The sequence below is a fragment of the Vombatus ursinus genome, unplaced genomic scaffold, assembly GCF_900497805.2.
Source record: "Vombatus ursinus unplaced genomic scaffold, bare-nosed wombat genome assembly UNPS02014794.1, whole genome shotgun sequence".
Lineage (NCBI taxonomy): Eukaryota > Metazoa > Chordata > Mammalia > Diprotodontia > Vombatidae > Vombatus > Vombatus ursinus.
Genome location: NW_020954572.1, coordinates 2,090,636 through 2,108,012, shown reverse-complemented (window position 1 = coordinate 2,108,012; position 17,377 = coordinate 2,090,636). Strand labels below are relative to the sequence as shown.

Below are 17,377 nucleotides of genomic sequence, written 5' to 3'. Positions count from 1 at the left end.
CAAATATTTATATATATATGTGGGGAGGTATGTGTATGTCTAATCTTCCCAACTAGACTGTAGGCTCAGGAAGGGCAGGAGTTATTTTATACATTTTGGATCTATACTGCCCTTAGTTGGTACCTGGCATATAGTACACAATAAATATTCATCAAAGGAATGAAATTCATGCTTATCATTAGCATTAGGCTTAAAATTGACAAGATTCCCCCCCCACCCCTGCTTTAAGTCTTTCAGGTAGTCCTAAATTTTACCCAAAAGAAGCAAAAAGGAGCAAGAGAGAAGAAACTTAGGACCCCCAAACTTATGGGCAATCCCTATAACAAGTATCTTAAGGAGCCCCAATTTTAGGTGTACTAAAAAAGAGCACAAGATGTACAGGCCAGTGATTTCTCCCAACTCTGTACTTATATCACATATTATATGTACTATTCATATGCCATTTACTACATGCTAACTTATATTGTAGTTAGTTGCCAAAGCAAGCACCTCATAGTTGGAAGGGACTTCATATATGTCTTAGCTCTCCAAAGAGATTGTAAACACATGGAAGATAGAGCTGACTTTTTTTTTTTCTTCTCTGCTGGAATTAATATGGCACCTTGCATACAGCAGAGTAGCAATCATTTGCTCCTCATTCCTATTAAAAGTTGAAGGAAACATGTTTTGGGTATGGAAAACCATAAAGATTAAATGGCTATTGCTTTGTTAACTTCACATTGATCTGAAAAGTCATTTCTCTTGGTGCCCCATGACTGGTCATTTTTGCTTTTGTGCAGGATAGCTATGGCAAAGAAACAAGCTCTCTCACTCAGTCCCAACTTTAGCTTGGATAACTAACAGTCAGTCAACAAGCATTTAATGATACTATTGCTATGTGCTAAGCACAACAAAGAATGGTAAAAACAAACAAACAACAATAACAAAAACCCCATAGTCCCTGTCCCTCAAATAGGTCATATTCTAGTGGGTGCAAAGTTGTTCTATATCATAGTTGAAACAGATGGTCTGTAAATAATAAATGCAAACCTCACAATTGGGCTCAATGGACCCAGTATCACTGTGTCACTGGGAAAGAGAAAGAGAAAGCATGGAGTAGAGTAAGACCAGGGAAATGTGGAGTTGCAGAAGGAGATGGAGATAAGGAGGTTGAGAAGAAAAATGGAAAGAGAGATCTTTAAACAGAGCCTAGATGCCCACTCATCTGTTATTGTAGAGACAGTTACTGTTCGAATATTCCTTGAATTATAATAATGGAATCATAGGTCTTAGAACTGGAAAAGACCTCAAGAAATCAGCTAGTCTTACCCTCTGCCTTAAAGCAGGCATTATTCTCATTTTACCAATGAAGTAATTGAAGCAAAGAAAGGGTAAGCCATTTGTTCAAGGTAGAAGAGCTAGTAAATGGCAGAGTTCATGCACAAACTTTTAGACAGGAAAGAACTTCTGTGATCTTTAGCTGTCTTATGTCTTTACTTAGGAGAAACGAGCACCACCGAAGGGCACTAGATGAGCCAGAATTTGCTCACCAATCACACAAATGCGGATCTCTTTATTCATTCAATTAACACTGAAACATTTATTCAATGTGTAAGGTTGTATGTATGTCAGTTGTATAATACAGAGATAAGTTTGGTCAAGAGAGACACAAATAGATACCTGCTCTGTGATCTGGCCCCCTGTCTTTATGGGAGACTGAAATTTCTTCTTTCGTGAGGAGAATGAGGACCATGCCTGCACCCCCCAGTTATCTAGTAAAGGAGGGACTGGCAAGCCCCAGGACTTCTGTGGGTGGGTAGTCTCTCTTACACTTTCCTCTCCAAGAATGATAGGTTGGAATTATATTTATCTACCACAATAAAATATCTGTAGTCTCGGGGTACAACAGCTTTCAAATGGAAGCACTTTTCTTGATCCCTCTCAAAGGGAAACTATCACTTAGATTACTATTACCAGCTTAGGTCCCTCCCACCCAATGATGGTTACACAAAAGAAAAGATCACCATGTATAGTGAGTACTTCTCTTTAACAGCTTAAATACAAAAATAGAAATCAGAGAAGTTACACAGATTTTAGATTAGTCTAAAACAGACACAAAAATTAAAAGAATTCTTTGGCTGAAAATGAGAGATCTCAGGTCAAGGAAGGAAACATCACACCAAGGAAAATATTTTCTAAACACTTGCTAGTGTTTTAGGCACTGGGAATCAAGAGGCATGATGGAGGCAGCTTCTCCATGTCTGTGGCTCCAAGATTTCCAACCTGCCCTTTAAAAGTCCAAACTTGCCTTTTGCCACAGTCTAGTTAGGCTTCCTTCTCTTGAATGCTTCTAAAGTGTACTGATTCACAAAAATTCCTCAGCCAATCAGCAGTCACAATCCTTTCAGTGTCCTATTAGTACTTAAGTGTTGGAGGGCTGTTCCTCAGGAACCCCGGGTTTGGACAGATGCTGTGTTACAAATAAGTATGTAAGTGACCACTATACTCAGGAGTACTGTGCTGGGTGCTGAGTTAGGCAGAAAGACAAAATTACACAGTGTCCGCCCTCAAAGAGCTTGTATAATAGTAGAAAATTTAGTATTTTGTGATCATAAAAAGTTTTTTCCAACAACATCTATTGTTCATCTGATTTTCACAACTTTGTGAGGGAGGAGGTGCAAGTACGGACCTATGAAGTCCCTTCCAGTTTTAGGATTTTGAGATTCTAAGCTTCAAGATTCTATGAGGTAAATCTGGGGAGACCATAGATGATAAGCATGGAAAAGAGAGATGAAAGGAGAACGGGGGAGAATAGAATCAAAGAAAAGGAAAGGAGGATAGGGAGAAAACTGATGATCACATACCTCCCTTGCTCAGAAGCCTTCAGTGGCTATTACTGCATCAGGGTTCATCTCCAGTCATCCTGATCTAGATCTTGCCACTGGACCCAGATGCCTCCTGAGAAAACGAGGGTGGTGACTTTGCACAGCCCTCCCTCACCTAAATCCAATTCACTAGAAGGTCATGGCATCACCTCCCTGACGTCACGGTCGTCTTCCAGAAGGAAGGACAAACATTACTTCGAGGATCAAATACAGATTCGTCTGTCTGCAATTTTTGCCTTTCTAGCTTTATTTCAAATAATTTTCTTACAGCCGCTCTCCTTACATATTGGTCTTCTGTTCTCCCAAATTCAGCATTCTATCTCATGTTTCTGCGTATCTCCCCCATGCCTGAAATCAGCTGGTCCTCATTTTTGCTTCTCAGCTTCCCTAGCCTTCTTTAAAGTTCAGTGCAGCTGCCACTTCCTAGGTAAGACCTTTCCTAATGCCTTTCCCAGTTTTTAGTGCTCCCTCCTCCCTCAATTTATTTTGCATTTATTTATCTGGGTATGTGTATCATCTCCTCAGCTGAATATAGTCTTGAAGGAACTCTTGGTTTTGTCTTTGCAACCCGAGTTACCTGGACAACTCTCATGCATTTTTTTGTGTTCCTAGTGCTTAGTACAGTGCCTTACACATAGTAGGCGCTTAAATACTTATCAACTTAAAAACTACTGTTTACTACAATTTTGGGGGGCAGCTAAGTAGTGCAATGTGCTGGGTCTGCAGTCAGGAATACCTGAGGTCAAACCCTGCCTCTGAGACTTAAGAGCTGTGTGACCCTGGGCAAGTCACTTAACCCTGTTTGCCTCAGTTTCCTCTCCTGTAAAATGACTTTGGGAAACGGCAAACCTCTCCAGTATCTTTGCCAAAGAAAATCCCAAATGGGATCTCTTAGAGTAGGACACAACTTTAATGACTCAACCACCTTTTCTTGGAGGGAAACAAGGCTGGGTAAGAAGTGAGAGAGGACAGAAGAATAGAACTGAGAAGAATGTAAGTGAGAAGCTGGGACCAGGACTACGAAAAACACCGTTTCATCTGTAAAATGAGGGCTTTGGGGTGCGACCATTTGTCAAATCCATTCCATCTCTAATCCGGTGAATTTATAAAGCTATCTCCCTTTACAGAGACAGAAAAACAGAGGTTCAAAGAGACCTCCCCTACCCCCACCCCACTCCTGACGCAAAAACACAGAAAGAGCGCGAAAAACTGAACCCAACCCCCAGCCCAATATACCCCTCTACAAGACTGCTCATGGGGAAGGAGGTGGGAAGGTCAAGAAGGGGCCACGTGCTCGTGCTCTCTACCCCCCAGGCCAAGAATTGCACTAGCCTCGACCGGCGCACGGTGGGGCGTGGTGTGCCGTTCAGCCCGCCTGGGCGAAGGCGGGACTTCCGGCCCTCCTGCCGGAACGGCTTCCGGTAGGGGCCGGAAGTCCCGATCTGCGGCGGTCTCAGGGATAGCCGAACGCCCGGGACAGGAAGGTGAGATCCGGGATTTTCCCGGGGAATCCAGGATGTCCGGTCCCCACAGCTTCGGGCGCGGGGCCTCTGCCCGACCTTCCCTCCGCAGCCGGGCGCGGGGCTCCCGGGGAGGGCGTGGCGCTGTCCCGAGGAGCCGGTGGCCCCATGCCATAGCCGGGGTTGGCTGCTGGGCTCCGGAAGTTAGACGGAGAGCGAAATAGCTAGCAGTCCCTGGGATGCGGCCGGAGGCTCCGGGGCGTGGCCGGGCGGGGGCGGGGGCGGGGCCGGTGGCTTGGAGGTCCACATGACTGAGGGCTTGGTCACGCTTCTGTTAATCACCTCCAGCCCGTACCCCGTGTGCCTGGACCCGGGGGCAGCTCGTGGGGCTTAGTCCTGAGTGATGCTGTGTTTGTCTGCCTCGTTTGGTTTGGGCAGAGTAGTAACTGGGAGAAGTTTGGGGAAAACGAGGGCTATTACTTTATTTTGAGATCAGTTCGGAAGAGGATTTCGGTTCTTTTTGTGGTCGCCTCCTCTGAAATGCCAAAACACCCCAAGTATTCTGAGTTAACTGACTCTGTAACTCTTGCCGTGGGAGAAGGAAGGATGGGAGCTCTGTAAGTGTTTTAAGAGTTACAGTGTTTAACTTTAGGTTTCCTGGAGTTGGTTTGAGTTGTATGTTAAAACTTTTTTCACGAGAACATTTAAAGCCCTAGATCTGTGCCAAAAAGAAAATATTTGAACAACTAAAAGAGGTGAAACGCTCCTCAGGAGGCTGGCTTGATTCCAGTTTTCAACTAGAGGTACATACTTGAACTATATTTAAAAAAATAAAAAAGACCATTACACTTTTAAACAGGATGTCATTTTATTTATAACTGTGGGATTGTCAGCCAGTTAAACATAAAAGCAGTGAATATTCAATATGCTGGTACTAGACAGATCATTTTTTGCTCAGCAATTTATGACTTTTAAATTTCTTAATGGTTTTTGAAAGCTAAGTGCAAAACATAAATTTTATAAATCTTAAACTTAAAGTGCTCCATTTTCAAGCCAGTAAGGTTAATAGAATTATTGTGATCTCTATAGCACTCATAATATATGTATTCTTTCATTTTAAGGCACAGAGCATGGAGAATGATGAACTTCCGCCAGAGGATGGGATGGATTGGAGTGGGGCTGTATTTGTTAGCAAGTGCAGCTGCAATTTACTATGTTTTTGAAATCAATGAAACTTACAACAGACTAGCATTGGAACACATTCAGCAACATCCAAAAGAGCCACAAGAAGGAACCACATGGACACATTCCTTGAAAGCTCGACTACTTTCTCTGCCTTTTTGGCTATGGACAGTTATTTTTCTAATCCCATACTTACAGATGTTTTTGTTCCTTTATTCTTGCACAAGAGCTGACCCCAAAACTGTGGGCTATTGTATCATTCCTATATGCCTGGCAATTATTTGCAATCGCCACCAAACTTTTGTCAAAGCTTCTAATCAGATCAGCAGATTACAACTGATTGATACATAAAATGAACACTTTTCTTAACTAATTATAAAACTGCAAGTCCTGTATCAAGTTTAATCACAAGACTGGGGCTCTCAAGTTTACAGAGGAAGTTGTGGTTGGGCTGAGCCTTTTTGCAATGTGACGAGAGGCAATTTTTTAATAATGAATTTTTAGATAGACAATGGTATATAGTGCTACAATCATGCTGACTTCAACTAAGGATGTTATTCAGATTTTCTTTGGTAGCAAGATCGTGTCATTCAACCTAGAGCTTCTAGAGGACATACATCTGGACTCTGATTTTGTTTTATTATGCAAGGAAATAATGATTCAGAAATCTTTCCGTTTGGCAAAAATGAGTACATATGGACACTTCCTTTGTATTAAATATAAAAAGTTCCTAACATGATTATAAAATTTAAATTTTGCATAAGTATTTGGTTTCCTTCTCTTTAAATTTTACAAACTTTACAAAGATTTATCTTGTTGCATATAGGTAAACTTCTATCTGCTTTCTAGGAACTTAGGAAGAATGCTTCATATAGTATTGAGCTGTTTTGATATATGTAGAATTTGTTCTATCTGTAAGAAAGGTAACTAGGAGTCTATTAATTACTGATGGCTCTTAATCACTTTTTTGAGAGAATAGCTGAAAAAAGTTTTAAATTCTGGAAGTTGTAGAGAAAGTGTAGGAATTTTTCTCCTTCTGTTCCAAGGTCAGAATTTAATCTCTAACTCAATGAAGAAAGATGTCTTCTGGAAATCTAACAAAAGCAGTGAGTCATTAAGTTATCAGGCCACAATCTTTGTATCTCCTCTGATCCTATTACTTAAATAGCTAATGTTTTCATATTTAATAACTGTCAGGATTTTTTGGTATTACTATCTTAGGTCATTAACAGCAGAACAAAATTTTACACTGATGTATTTAAAATCCTAAGTACTTCAGCAGTAGAAGTGTACAGCTATACCAGGAGCTAAGAATGGAAACTATAGTAGATCTTTCCTAATCTTGAGTAAGTTGTTGAAAGATGGAAAAACTACTTAAGTCAACATCAAATTTGCACAGAATGGAGAGTGCTGGATCTGTTTAGGGAGCTCACTTTGTCAACCTTTCATTTGAAAGACTGGACAGGCATTCTGTCTGAAGCACAATACCAAAAGTTAAGACACTTTAATGTTTATTTACCAAATTGTAATCTGCAGGTTGGCAGACTATGGCAGGAGGATCAAATAGATCATCAGAATATCAGCACTTGCTGATCAGTTTGCAGACCTCTAGTCCATTAATTTGTGTGACTTCGAGCTGCCAAAAAAATTGCAGTTTTCAGTTTTTAAGATAGGTAGTTTTGTAGAAAGATAGCTTTGATGTGCTGAAAAGATCTGCTGATAAAAATCTTGTCACAAAGTAGAAACTTTAGAAGAACAAAATTTCAGCAGTTAGCTGGCCTTAAGAGATTAGTCCTATGATTTGGAGCAGTGATATTTGTGGTACTAATTTCATAAAATGACTTCAGGCATGTTTAAGCACTATAGTGCTTTTCTTTGTGGTAGGCAAGTACTTAAAAAAAAATGTAACATAATCTAAGCCCTCAAGAAACTAACAGTCTAGTTGGAGATAAAAGTTACACATGTGAAACATATATGGCACTATATATTCAAGAACATACAAATGGTACAAAAAAGTACTATGGGAATTCAGGGAGGGGAGTGCCCTAATTACTGTCTAGAAGATAATTCTTTGATTTTAAACATATATAGTCACACCCCTTATTAATGTTTATAAACCATGACCAAGTCACTTATGACTATACCATGGGTCCTAACATGGAATGAGCAAATATCTAATTTTTTGAATGTGTAAAACTTTTTTTAAAACTCTTTTAGCAGCTGCAATCACATAAAATAGCTTAAACAAGCCCAAATCATATCTCTGTAGTTAATAACTAGATTTTTCTGATTCAAAAGTTTTTGCCATATGGACCTGAATCTTGAATTTAGAGTTTAGGTTTTAATTGCAGGACTTTAAAAGTTTAGAAAATTTTCTTTTTGAGAGATCATCTAAGAATGATGTCACCCAATGAAATAGTTCTTTTATTGCTCATTTTTTAGTGTCTTTTATATTAAAGTTTTTCCTGGATTCCTTCTTGTGCCCCTTACCATTTATTCTCAAGCTCTAAAATGGGATATAGTAGAAAGGTTATATGTGGATTGAAAGGACTGGGGATTGAATCCTAGCTCTGCTGTTTATCAGTTTTCCATTAATTCTAGTGGCTTCTTGTCTTGTCCTTTATAATCTGCCTTGACTATAGTCACATCCATACCAGATAAGTATAAAACTGGAGAAACATTCTTAAGATTTCTGGCTCTGTTTTTGCAAGCTGTACAGGCTTGAGCAAACTGTTGGACAACAACTTAATGTCTCTAGACTCAGTTTCCTCATTAGTAAAAAGGGTTGGATTAGATCTCCAAGGCTCCTTCTAGGTCTAATCTATGATTCTAAAAATCTGCAAATAGTTTATTCTTGCATCCAGAAGACCAAGTAATCAATTCTTCAATTTGTACATTTTTTTTTTAAATTTGTGCATTCTTTTAGACGTCGTATAGCAGATTTTAATTCTGGATCATGGTTCTGAATAGTTTGAGTTACTTCCATATACTTAATGCTTTAAAAACAAAACAGGAGGTCTGACTGAGTGTACACTGTCTTTGGAAAACCCTGTGCAGTGTTCTCCTGGTAGTTTGCTTCATCATTTTATTATCACTAAACAGCCTATTTGTCCATTCTAAGGGACAGCAGCAGCCTTGGAAGGCAGTTTAAAAAGTTAAGTAGTCTAACCTAGCCTAGCATAAACTCATTTATCTTAGCTAAATAAGTTTTTTTGTAAGGCTATTTCAGCAGATGTTCATCATTAAACCTAGGTCAGGTCAACATCAAAAATAAAGATTTCGTGAATTGCGGTATCCTGATTCTCTTAGATCTTAGCTTTCTGGAATTTCTATTATTGATGTGCAAAATAACTAATATTCAATGTAAACCCTGGGTTTGTTTTGAGTTTAGAGTTTAGGAGTCACTTAAATGCTTGACACTATATCTATACATCAAACCTGCCAAACTTTGAAATAGGAAATCAGAGTGAATAGATGACTAGTTCATCTATTCATGTTGAAGTTTCTAGTTCTAATACTCATGGAGTCTAAAGTGATGATCAGTGAGATAACATGTTTCAAGTTAGAAACACGCTTCCTCTTGCAATCTCTAAATAGTGTTCCACTTTATAGCAAATCTTTGGCTTTGGAGAGCACTTCTATTTAAAGCTATGAACCCAAAAGGTTTTGTTGCTGCCCCAATGTGACCCAGTACTTTTATTAAAGATTTAAATAGAAACTTGCAGTATACCATTCCCTGTTTCCTGGACCATATCTTAAAATAGAGGCAGTTTTGACCCTAAAGATAAGCTGAGTGCTAGAATAATGTTTCAAAGAAATTACAGCCTTAGTAAGTTGTGTACGCTGTACAAGCCCTTCATTATTAAGACGGGGGCACACTGGTTCTTTGATACTTTGGATCTGTGACCTCATCAATATGAGTACTTACAGATCACAACTTACCTGTGCTATCCTGAATAACTTCTATGTTGTTCTGTCCTTCTATCCTTCACCCAATATTCTAGAGGCGAGTCTAATTTTTTTGACATTGCATGGATACTAATGTAGTATAAGAACTGTGCATTAGTTTTCTCTCACTCTCCCTGTGTCCAGCTCATTTTTTTTCTGCTTATACATTTCTCTATTGATATCCTTTATGCCTCTCGCACGATTCTTTGTAATGTGTTGCAGCGTATTCGTTACTACGCTACTCCTGTGTACCTCTCCATTATTCTTTGGATGACTTGCAAATTTAATTCTTTGGAGAATTTTCATTTATAATTTCTTTTTTTTATTTTTAGGCAATTGGGGTTAAGTGACTTGCCCAGAGTCACACAGCTATATAATTAATTTCTTAAAATGTGCAGTTTCCCTCTCCTGTTCAACTCTGGGCCACACTCATTGTCCATGTGCATTGTTTCTCCAAGATATGTACTGGTGAACTAATTCTATGGGTTGTCCAATCAACTGTATGTCATATTCTGGACAATAGACATTTTTTATCCATTAGGTTTTACTGTGTGCATAGTCAGACCAAACTCTTAAATAATTATGGACTTCAGTATTTTGGGGGTTTTATGTAATCAGCACAATGATGTCCAGAAACAGGACCATGTGGAGGACTTCACTGTTTCTGGGAAGTTCCTCTAAGGAGTCCATTTGGACTTAGTGCTGGATATCTCCATACCTTTGACAAGCATATAATTATGTTTTATGCCTTGCTCTTAATAGTAAAAATCAGTCATCGACAGTTATCCATGTTGTTACCTTTCTTAAGAAATTTTGTATGATTTTAACATAAGCATGGGAGAAACCTTTTTGAAGAAACCTTTAAGGTAGTGATGTACTCTACCAAATCAAACACTTTTTTATGGGTGATGAACACTGGGATTTTATGTTCTCCATATCTTTTAGTCAGTTGTGTGACTATAATGATGTGGTCTGCCATAGATGATCATTTATAAATGCATGCCTGTTTCCTTCTCAAATCTAATAAGTATAATAGCTAGCATTTATATAGAACTAAGGTTTTCAAAGCACTTTACAAATCTCATTAGATCTTCATAACCCTGGGAGGAAGGTGCTATTTTCATTTTACAAATGAGGAAACTGAGGAATAGAGAGGCTAAGTGAATTGCCTAGGGTCGTATCTCAGGCTGCATTTGAACTCTGGTCTTTTAGAATCCAAGTCCAGTCCTCTATCTGCTGGGTCACCTAGTTGTCCCAATGCCCTTGATGTGTGCATAGATTATACTCATAAAAACTTTGCAGAGATGGTAAAGTAGACCTATGGGTTGGTAATGATTGATATTATCAATTGTCTTTTGGGGGTAATAATAAGTTACAAGATTTTTCTAAATCTTTGGTATCCTCTCTATATATTGTGAGAATTGATCACTTCCAGCACAAAAATATTTTGTGTATGTTTGCTCTATGAGGGGTGGGGAACCTGTGGCCCTCTAGATCCTCAAGTGCAGCCTTTGACTCAATCCAAACTTCACAGAACAAATCCCCTTAATAAAAAGATCTGTTCTGTAAAACTTGGACTCAATCAAAAGGCCGCACCCAAGGACCTAGAATGCTACATAAGGCCATAGGTTCTCCTCTCCTGCACTAGACCATCTTACTCTTCCCATATTTGTTTTCTTTAATGCCATTTCCACTTCCTCATATAGGGCATTTAGGACTGTGATATTAGATTTTGCACAATAGTTATCCTGACATTGATCATGAAGAAAGTTTGTTGTAAGAAAAAACAACAACTTTACACATCTTCATTTCTTATACTTGAGGAAGGAGAAGGAAAAGGAATAAACATTTTCATAATGCCTACTATGTCCCACCCACTGTGTTAAGTATTTAACAAACATCTCATTTGATCCTCACATACTGTTATCCCCATTTTATAGTTGAGCAAACTGAAGCAAACCAGTTAAGTGATTTGCCCAAGGTCACATAGCTAGTCTTAGGCTTGGATTTGTACTCAGGTATTCCTGACTTCAGGCCCAGTGCTCTATCCACTGGGCTACCTAGCTGCCTCCGTATTTGTAATCCTCTAATCATTTTCATTCTTAAATATTCTCAGGATGACTTTTGCTTTCACCAAGCTTTCTTTAAACTTGTTTTTCCTTCTTTTGTGTCTCATTTTTTCATGAAGTGATATTGTAAACCAACTTCCTTTCTCCACAAAATTTTACAGATGAATTTATGTTCTATGGCAATGTTGCCTTGGGCTGCATATTTCTCTGCTTGGCAAGTGTACTAAATGTTTGCTGACTTTGGTTTCTATGTTCTTTTGGTCTTCCATTATGGCAATTGATTTATATTGTTTAAATTTCTTTAGCAAATAGTATATAGTTGCCACTTGTGCTGGCTGATAACTCCTTTGGCCTATTTTTTTTTTTTTGCATCAATGGCTTAGGTCAGAGTTGCTTCACCTATACACACTATACATTCTCACTTTATTCTTCTAACTTGATATTGATTTTGACCTTTTATTTAAAAAGTCAGTGGTATAACTGTACAGATAACTAATGCAGAAATGCCTCCCATATCAGTAACTACTTGTTTCCTGTGATAAAATAGAATTTTAATTTTTTTGTGATGGTGTTTGATGTTTGCCATATCTAGTGTCTCCTAACACTTCTCGAAGAAGGCATTTATTATACATATAGAGGTGAGTCTTTGTTAAATTCTGAAAACCTCTGGCCTCTACTGCTCTTGTTTGTATAATTACAATAAATCACTTTCATAGCCCTTTTAAGGTTTACAAAGTACTTTCCTTACAGTTCTTTGAGGTAGGGCATGCTTAACACTTTCAGATAAGGAAGCTAAGTATTGTAGTAATGGTTACATGCTTATGATCATACAGGTAGTAAATTGCACATCTGGTACTCACTGAAGTCATAAGATGCCTCTTCCTAACCCACTCTCTGGGGATAGTTATCCAATGTGCTCTCTTCTGGTGGGAGGGTTGTTTTTCCTTTAAAATAAGGTTGTAGGGAGATCTAATTTGTTTGGATAATTGGTTTTCTTCATTTCCACTGTAATTTTTTAATGTCTACAAGGCTGACCTACACTTTAAGTAAAAATCATTGTGGCTACTTAAAAAAAACCCAGATGTTGAAACTGGTCAAAAGCAACAAAACTCTTATTTATCTTTCAAAAGTTTATAAAATACACAAACAGAAAAAAAAATACACAAACAGCAGTAATTTACAAATTAAGAAACTGCAATTTAATAACTAGCATTTATATAACACAACACATACTATGTACCAGGCACTGTACTAAGCCCTATATAAATATTACCTTATTTGATCCTCACAACAACCCTGGGAGGTAGGTACCATTATTATCCCCATTTTACAGATGAGAAAACTGAAGTAGGTAGAGGCAAAGTAATTTGCCTAAGGTCATACAGCTATTAAAGTCTGAGGCAGTATTTGAACTCAGGTCTACCTGACTATAGGCCCAGCATCGATCTATTACATCGTTAGGCGCCCCAATTTTCTCTTTTCGAGTTACTTTTATACAATTACATATTCCAGCCTTCCATCTATACGTAGGTACACAAAAATAATTATCACTAAGTAATGCTTGCAAGGGAACTGCAAGCCTTGTTTTCAAATATATGAGGATGATTAAGGTTTTCCTGGAGACTAAAAAGAAGCCCTTGTCAATTAGTTTTACACTTGGAATAGTTTGTGAACACAAAGACAAGATCTGGGAAGCTGCCAGTCTTATTGGCTGATGTGGGTCAAAAGCTGTCCCTGAATGAGTAGTATAGCTTGCTGAGTGTTACTGGTATTTTTGTATTTCAATTTCTGTCTCTACTTCTCACAAAGCCATGTGGCAGAGCAGAAAGAACAAAGGACCAAGAATCAAAAGTTCCCAAATTTTAATTCCAGATATGCCATTTCCTACTGATAGAACTATTATTTAATCAAAAGTATGATATGCTTTTTGTCCTTAAGAAAATTTTGGAAACATCATTTTGGACCTACATTTCCTTAGTAGTTTGCATAAAACTAATGACTTTTGTCCTGAGAGTAATGGCAACATGCACAATCTTAAAATAAGACGATCCCTGTTGGATATCAAATACACAAAGCCAAAATATTGTGAAGGACTCCTTTTTTCTGGAAAACACTGAGCTGAAAGTTTCTTATTGTTTGTGTATTCTTATCATTAGATCCAAAGTTTTTTATCCCTCCAGTGCAGACATTTCTAATCATAAAATATGTAGCAGAGTTCAAAGATACTGTTGCTTTTAATCGGTTTTTAAAAGGCTGATGAAACAGCCTGTGTATTTTCCCTCTGGCTGGGTCATTTCCATTTGGCATTAAATGCATCTGATGCTTCTACTGAATTCAACACAGCCTGAACTTGATAAGATCCATTTTTTTTTTTAAACAAGAAAGCATTCATGAAAATCTTCATTTGGTCATTATTTGTTCAGAAAGTACTAAGGCAAGAGTTTATTGTAGTTGGGGAAAACAGTGGCAGTTGAGTTTACATTGGCCATTGCCTTCAAAAGACACGTAACATCGCTACTACTTCCCTGCATTTTATGGGTTGTAGCCAACGTCCTCGCATTCCAGATAGACAGGGTTGCTAGTTCTGCGGCCCAACACTTCAGGACATTTTGCAAGTCAGATATGATGCCCTAGGAGGACACAGGTGTAGGGACTGAGAGAATGGAGACATGCCACAAATTAAAAAGAAAAATTTTAATTGGGGTATTCCTATCTATCTTTTAAAGCCCAGCTCAAATGCTACCATGTGCATGAAGCATTCTGTGATCTGCCACCATAGGTAATAACTTCCTCATCTCTCACCTCACATAGCAGAGTCCTACACCCCTGCACCTAGGTAATATTGTGTAATCTCCATGTTTGTATGTTGTCCCTCTTCTAGACTGTACGCTGCATGAGGACATGGTGAGGGAAAAAAAAAGTAGAGTTCTCAAGTTTTGCTCTATGAATGAAATGGGCATGAACATTTGCAAAAGAGCTGAGTTCTCTTCCTGACCTATGCTTAAATGACATTGAATGCTCTATAACTTTTCCAGCTCTCTTGGGTAACTTGTTAATTTAAACCTTTTTTCCCTAAAATATAAACTTGGTAATTTAGGGGTATAGATATTTACTACTGACACTTAAAGCAGAATTCTGGATTACTCTCACTAATTTATGACAATATGTAAAAGAAAAGTCAAGTGTACATTCTATACACATTCCAAATACTAACAAAGTCTCATAGAATAGTTTAAGCTTATAAAGAAAATGTGGTGGTTATTTTTTTGGTTTTTTTGTTTTGTTTTGTACTTGTTTTTGAACTCTTACTTGGGAAACAATTGAAGGTATGTGTCTTCAGTGCATTCTCCAGAGATGTCAAAATAATCTTTCTGAAGCATGTCTGACCATGTCACCTCCTGCTCAGAAATCTTCAGTGGCTACCTTTTGTCTTTAGGCAAGAACAAACTCTGCAGCTTGACATTTAAAGCCCCTCCCATTGTGGCTTAGATTTATTTCACATTAATCCCACACTACATTTCAGCCAAACCAGACAGCTTGCTGTTCCCCAAACTTGGCAGCCTCTTCCTGTTTCTGGGCCTTTCCACAAATTGTCTCTTATGAATAGAATCTGCGGCTTCCTTCAAGAGTCAGTTTAAGTGCCAACTTCTACACAAAACTTTTCCCAACTCCCTAGTCCTAAATGGTCTTTCCATATCCTCAAATTATCTTGTATTTACCTTTATATGTTATATCTCACTGAAGTATAAGCTTTCTGAGGGCAGAAGCCCTTTTCCATTTTTGTCATTGTATTATCCAATGACTGCCTAAATGCCTTGCACATAGTAGTCCCTTTAATAATTACTTGGTGAATTGTTCTCAAAAGATGAAAATTGTTTGAACTTATTCTTGGTATTATGTTTCACATTTTTTCAGGAACAATTTTCTTCGTAAGTCATCTTTTTTAAAATAAAAATTGTATCAATAGCCTAAATTTTTCCCTGCATCCTCCTCCCTCACCCCTCCTAGACAGCCATCCCATATAGCCAAGAATATTTTTCCAAAAAGAGAAAAAAATTAGCAAAACTAGTCAAAACAGCAAAATAATCTGACAGTATAAGCCACGTATCACACCAACGGATTCCCCCGTCAGCCTCCATCATCCTTACCTCTGGGAGGTATCATTTCATATCTCCTTCGAGTCCAAGCCTACACTTTGAAAAACTCATTTTCATAGTTATTGGTTGTTTCCATTTACATTACTGTAGCCACTGTATGTATTGTTTTCATGACTGTTTATCTAAGTCATCTTTTTCTAAAAGGTTTTAAATTCATAAACAAATATTCTAGCCAAGCAACTATGAACTACATAAAACTATAAAAGTATTCCTGGTGCCAGATCACAGTATTATATTCACTGAAGAACAAATTCTTTATATCAAATTAACTTACTTTTAAAAATCTAATTTGCATTTAACTCATCATGGTTTACATTCCTTCCTCTCAGAGAGGTCATAAGCTACAGGTGAGGAACACTGCATACTTGTCAGTTTCAGTACTGGAAGATTTGATTTCTTTGTTGTAGGGGAAGAGTCCTATGGATGGGATGTTGGGACATGCCTGATATAAAAAACCAAAATATTAATAAAATCTGAAAAAAAAAGTTCTTGCTATTTCAGAGATCAACTTTTTCCCTTTCAGCTGTGGCCAAAGTTTATGTTTTCAGAGTAGCAAACTTAGGAAATAAAAGGCTAAAAAAAAAAATCTGGGTCATTGCTTCCATTTTCCATCAAATCCATTTTTATCGCTTACTTGAGTTTTATAAAATTTATCTAGAAACTGTGCATTTAAATTATACAGAATACTGGGTGATAAACACAAATATTATTTTGCTTCTTTCCTGGTTCAGATCCTGACTCCAGAATTTTCTACCTCTTCACCACCAGTATTCTTACTCTGGAGATGCCTTCATCCCTTCAGCTCCCTCCTCTGATTTGTAGGTTCCTGTTTGGGGGCACCATTTCAGGCTCTTGTTCCACTCCTGGCTCCCCAGACTTTGTCCCATACCTCCAGGTACAACCTCCTCCTCTTTTTTTCCACTCCCTTTCATGCGTTTTCCCCCATTATAAGTTCCTTGAAGGTTATTTTTTTTTGCTTCCATTTGTATTCCAAGCACCTAATAAGTGTGTCTATAACCTTTAGTGAAATGTAGCCTTCAAACACATGCACTAGACAAAGTCAGAACACTAGAATTTACAGAAATAAATTTGTACATTCAACTTTAAATATAGTGAAATATATATTTTAATTATGTGAGAATGAGGACATACTTTTTTATGTTAAAAGATTACTTGCAATGAAGAATGTTTCATTATGTTTCAATATAATTAGGTTACCTTTTCATTCTTTTAAAATAAGTCTAACCACAATTTCTAAAAAAATAAAATATTCTGAACTATTTAGAAAGGGCTTTTTATAATTATTATAATTTTGATTATTATGTAAGAACACTTAGTAGCTGGTAAAAGTGCCAAGAAAAACAAACCTGACGAGTGAAAAAAAGTATGTGATTCCAGCAGCTTTATCTGTTCTTTGGCTATAGATTTCAGAACATGTCAACTCACCTGGCTACTCACATTTCCTATCAGAAAAACAACAGGTATAGTAGCTTAAATTATTTGGTTGCTCTACCACTCCCACCTAGACTGACCAATGATATTCCAACTCTCAATCTGTAAGATGAAGGAGGAAAAATGTACTTAATAGACGAATGTATTGTTCTAACACAAAAAAGACACCTTGTTTTGGTGTCTTTGACCAAGAAAATGGCTTGTTTTCCTGACATGTAAAATAAGGGCTGGTGGTCATCTTATGT

General features: G+C 37.8%; 1 protein-coding gene across 3 annotated transcripts; it reads left to right on the top strand.

Moving 5' to 3' along the window:
* Positions 1 to 4,275: 4,275 nt before the first annotated feature.
* TMEM251 (transmembrane protein 251) lies at positions 4,276 to 6,272 on the top strand. 3 transcript variants are annotated; one of them, XM_027870012.1, is made up of 2 exons: positions 4,276 to 4,348; positions 5,446 to 6,272. In XM_027870012.1, exon 2 carries the CDS (start codon positions 5,462 to 5,464, stop codon positions 5,855 to 5,857), a length of 396 nt encoding a protein of 131 aa, XP_027725813.1. In that variant the 5' UTR covers positions 4,276 to 4,348; positions 5,446 to 5,461; the 3' UTR covers positions 5,858 to 6,272. The 3 variants fall into 3 exon arrangements, with proteins under 3 accessions (XP_027725813.1, XP_027725812.1, XP_027725814.1); XM_027870011.1 differs by lacking the exon at positions 4,276 to 4,348 and adding an exon at positions 4,646 to 4,941; XM_027870013.1 differs by lacking the exon at positions 4,276 to 4,348 and adding an exon at positions 4,969 to 5,127.
* The last annotated feature ends 11,105 nt before the right edge of the window (positions 6,273 to 17,377 follow it).

Coding starts and splice junctions, on each gene's coding strand:
- TMEM251 (XM_027870011.1), top strand. CDS start 4,865: ATGCCAAAACACCCCAAGTATTCTGAGTTAACTGACTCTGTAACTCTT. Junction 4,942..5,445: donor GAAGGAAGGATGGGAGCTCT/GTAAGTGTTTTA, acceptor TTTCATTTTAAG/GCACAGAGCATGGAGAATGA.